At 37.9% G+C, this 4813-nt stretch overlaps 1 protein-coding gene across 1 annotated transcript in view; it reads left to right on the top strand.

Moving 5' to 3' along the window:
• NSMCE4A (NSE4 homolog A, SMC5-SMC6 complex component) overlaps positions 1–4813 on the top strand; it is an 18455-nt gene that overhangs the window by 9609 nt on the left and 4033 nt on the right. The window contains exons 6-7 of the mRNA XM_006025135.3: positions 852–942; positions 4381–4475. Of these exons, the coding sequence (XP_006025197.3) occupies positions 852–942; positions 4381–4475 (186 nt within the window). The remainder of the gene's footprint in view (positions 1–851; positions 943–4380; positions 4476–4813) is intronic.

Genomic DNA, 4813 nt, shown 5'->3' with positions numbered 1-4813 from the left:
TCACTCTTTCCCCATAGTGCAAAAGCTTGAATAACCTGAGACTGGATTGCATTTAAAAGCAAAAAAACCCATATATATTCTATAGCCAACACAGCTCAGCTTCTTAATCAATTGGCAGTGTTAAGTTGGCAAAATGTTAAGTGTTTTTAAATATAGCTGCATACAGAGCTCTTTGCAGTAGTCCAATAAAATAGCACAAAAATGGTTGTGAAAAGGTTTGTACTAGAAGGAGATAATTATGTTCTTTTCAGAAACATCAATCATATAAATTAATTTTATGTTTGTATTTAGTTAGGAGTCTCCAACTTCAAAGTGGCCAGGGGCCACAAGTTCAATGGCCTGAGCCAACAAGGGCTGCACATTGTACCATGTGCGGGCACTCTCCCACCTCACCTTCAGCTCCCTGTGGGCTCCTCTGCGGCAATGTGCTGCATGAATGCTTTAGGATGCTGGCTTCCCTGGCACAGTGGGCTGTGCTGTGCTGTACCAGGCTGCCCCATCTCCTGGGGTGGGAACGTGCACCAGAAGCCAGTGGAAGGAAGGGGAGCTCTGAGACTGCTGTTCAGCCAGGGCTTCTGTTCAGGCAGGTGGGAGCCTGGGGACACACGTGGCCTGTGGGCTGCCTGTTGGACAAGCCTGCTTTAGACTAATGTTAATGATCATTATAATTTTTAATATGTACTACCTAGAAAGTAATGTGACAGCCTAGTTTGTGCAAGTAATAAACCATCCAAAAGAGTAACAGTCACTTCTTGAAAAAAAACTTGTCTGTGATGAAACATTCTTACTCCTAGTCTTCTGTAACAATGTTTTATATACTATTGGTATACTCTTCTTGGGATTTTTTTCAGTTGAAAAGGATGGAGGAGTCTCATCAGGAAGCCACAGAAAAAGAAGTAGAGAGGATATTGGGATTGTTGCAGACCCATTTTAACAATGATCGTAAGTATGTCTGCAGTTTAGTTAAATGTTACATTAAGCAGGAAGGTGTTATGCTCCAGGAGATGCTTAATTATCCTTTTGTTTTAGAATTAGGAGAAGATGCTACAGTAGAAGCAGAAAAACTAATGGGGTCTAATTGCCAAAGTCCTTTTGTGGAGGTGGTGTGAAATTTTTTTTCTGTGACTTGTGCTTAAGATCCATATTCTTTCTCACGTGTGAGGGCCAATAGAAGAAAAGCACAGTTCTGATAAAGACTGACAAATCCTTCTCTTTAAGAAGAACTGTTACTTTGCCTTGAAGAGGTTTTAGTGGTGTGTATTTAAGAAACCAGCTTTGTGTAGGTAGTCTGTTAATTTATCAAACTGCGTTGTACTCTGTTTAAGTGCATGGCCTTGGAACTGGAATATACCCTATGGCTGTTTACAGGTGTCAAAAAACCCAGAAAACAGTGCTTTACTTTAAGCTCGATACGCCCCCACACCACGCAAAGTGCATGCCCAGGAGAGGCATTGTGTTAGTTTGACCCAAGTTTCCCAACTTCTGTATAGATCGGGCACTTCAGCGGGGCTTTTTGGCAATTTTATGTAATAGTTGACTGAATCAGTTTTAGATAACAGTGCCAGAAAGATCCACTGAAGTGCCTAATCTGTACAGATGCGGGGGAGCCGGGTTGAATTAACACTCTTCCTCTTCCGGTAAAGTGCTGTTTTTATTTTATTTTTTTAATTTTTGTCCATGTTCATCAGCACCTTTATATGCCTTTGCCTGGAATATACCTTTATCTAAACTTAATGCTTCCAGTATAAGCAGTCTAGAAACTGACTAGCTCACCTTTCGATATTCAGGTTCTCTAATAGTCCAATTAGGCTGGTAGCATTGTGTACTTAATGAGGATTGTTTTATAGTGTTGTCAGTGCTGTGACAACCTTGGAACTGACTGGCTTCCTTTATGGCTTCAAATCCTCAGTTTGGGGTCTGCAGTTAGAAACTTTGAAATTTAATGGAAACTGGTCAGTTGCATGGCTACTACCTCCTTTCTTTTTAAGATTTCTAATAGTCCTTTGACAGCTGCTTTTACTTCATTGTTTCTGGTGCAGTTAACTATATTACAAATAAGTTAAAAACTAGACAGTGGAGTTGGATTTAAGTCGATTTTGCACTTAACTGATATCCAGTATCGTTACCATATAAACAGTGGGATGAATTAGGTCTAGCTATATGCTGCGCAATTATGCACTTATGCGGCGTGCAATTTAAGTGGAGTACTGTATAGTTAATTTTTTACTTTTGGTTAAAATCATGGACAGTTGTAGCATGACAGTTTTCACAATGTGTGAATATCTTTGATTTCCATTCTTTCTTGCAATAGATTTGTACACTGGACGATGGCACTGGACAATGATCCCCTGTTGCTTAGTTCCATAGAAGAGATCCTTTCTCCTATTTAAGCTCTGCCAACTTTCTTTTTCCAGTTGATTTTGAGGCAGTATTGCCGCTTGTTCAGACTTCAATAAGAGTAGATTGGGGGATTGTTTGACAGCTTTAATTTTTTTTTGATCTCTGAAGGCAGATTTGTGTGATTGCTTTTCAGCCCTGAGCATACTTTTTCTACAGTCCCGTTTGATCACTTGTCTCTTTAGATTTATGTGTGTAACTGTTAGTAAGAAAATAGATGTAATTTGAATATACTAGTGATGCTCAGTTTTAGATCTCTGTTTTGTGTGACCCAGACATTGTACATAAATGTCTCTGTGCTGGGTAGAAAACAGGGTATAGGTGACTGTTGGTTTAAACTAAGCAGGTTGGATAGGCTAGAAATGAAGGTGGTAGTCAGGATGTGGCAAAGATTATAGTTGTCTCTGAAAGTTTTGATCCATCAGTTTACATTCAGATGTATACGTTAGGTTGTATTGGATTTGTCAAATAAAATTGGATTTTATTTTTAGAAACTTATATAGTATCAGTAACAAGGGTTGGTTTTTACAGCTTTTATAGACTGTTGCAACATTTTCTTTCGTGCACTTATCTAAATCCAGTCTTTAGTCACTTCAGGTTTAGAGTTACTTGGTTTACCAAAGCTTCAGTCTACTCTGAAATTGAGGCCAATGTAGGTCTCAGTTCCTTACTTGTTAAGGAAAGTGTCTTGCCATGTAACAAAAGTGCTTTGTAATTTGTATTGTCTGCCTGTTCTGTGGTGACAGTTTAGGGAGGCAATTCAGACCTATAAAGCCATAAGTAACTTGGGTCTTGTTGTTCCACACCTAAGACCATGCCATAGGTCCAGCCAGCAGGAGTGCTGAAGTTGGAGTTAAATGGAGGCCCTTCAGTTTCTGAATTTACTTTTCTTACTTTACTCTGGAATGGCATGAATTTATTGTCCATTAGAATACACTAAAAGTCCTCCTAAATGAAGTAGCATTCATGAGGTGTTGGATTTTGTCAGGGTTTGGAACCTGGGGTTTGTCAAAACAGAGAGGAACATTTATTTTTTTTCCTGCCAGATTTTGATGTTCCTGGACAGTTTGCTTAGTAGCCTGTCACTGTGGTTGGTCTTTTTCCTTGTTCCTGTTTTTGTTTTTTGCTTGTTTGTATTTTTGTCTTATATTCAGTTTGTTGGGTTATCTTAAAACAGGAACAGGTGTCTGTTTTAGTTGGGTTGAGCAATTTTGTTTTTCTTTTATTCTAAATGTGTGTTTTTCATATTGAGTAAATATGCTGTTTGTGAATGCTGGCTGCTCATGATGTATTACTGTATTTGTAGAAAAGAATGCCATTTTAGCATTTCTGACCTATAATAACGATGATAATGATAATTGTTGTTGTTAATCATCTGCCTGACTTCCCTGGCCACATGGCCCCCATGTTTTTAGAAGGTAGAAATCCCACCCCCCCCCGGGTCATGGCCAAGAGTTGCCTTTTTCATGAACACACCAAGCTGCAAAATGGCTACCAGCTTCTCTGCCCCTTCCAGAAAGTCCCAGAATAGCAGAGTTCTCTATATGAAAGCAGGAAAAAGTCCATGCTGGATCACCGATTCTTCAATAAATTGACTATTGCAGATTGTTAATGAGAGAAACAAAGCATTCTTATCCTAGAAGATACCTCTGATCCCTGTGGAGTGAGAACACTGTTGTTTGAACTGTAATGTTTGACAACAACTAAAATGAAACCATAATAATTTGAACTTTACTTCCATTCATGTGTGCGAAAGTAGTAGAAAGAGGGGGAAAAATATCTCTTATAAAATCATCAGATTGCACATTTATTTGTATTTTCAAATTAACAAAACTTTTTTCCTAGAATTCATATCTTTTAGGGATTTAAGCCCTGCATGCATTATGTACTTTTGAAAAAAATTGTGTTCAAAGCTCTGTTAGTTTATATATATATATATATATCAACAGTTTTTTGATAACTACTGTTTTCTTTTGTTTCTAGCTGAAATACCTATTTCCTTCTTTGATTTTGTGATTGATCCAGACTCTTTTGCACGTACTGTGGAAAACATCTTTCACGTGTCCTTCATTATAAGGGTAAGGAGCAATATCTTGAAATTTTATCTTGTATGCAAGAATGATATCACTAAGTCAGGTTCTTATATATTTTTTAGTTGCATCATTCTTTTGCTGCAAACTAACTTGATATCTTTCTAAGATAAGTTAACTCACTTCGTAATAAAAAAGGGAATATAGTTGACCTCAGCCACTGAGACTCCAGCAAAGCATTTGATGTCACCTGGGAAATGTATTAGTTAAATTTGGAAAGGTAGGGGTTAGTATAGAAAATAAGATAGATAGAAATGGCTAAAGTATATAATTGGTGGTGAGGATAAAGAAAGTGTTTGGTTTAAATGGGGTTATTAATTGTGTTC

This window comes from Alligator sinensis, unplaced genomic scaffold (genome assembly GCF_000455745.1).
Source record: "Alligator sinensis unplaced genomic scaffold, ASM45574v1 scaffold28_1, whole genome shotgun sequence".
NCBI lineage: Eukaryota > Metazoa > Chordata > Crocodylia > Alligatoridae > Alligator > Alligator sinensis.
Note: the sequence above shows the minus strand (reverse complement) of the source record. Positions and strands in the feature narration are given on the sequence as shown.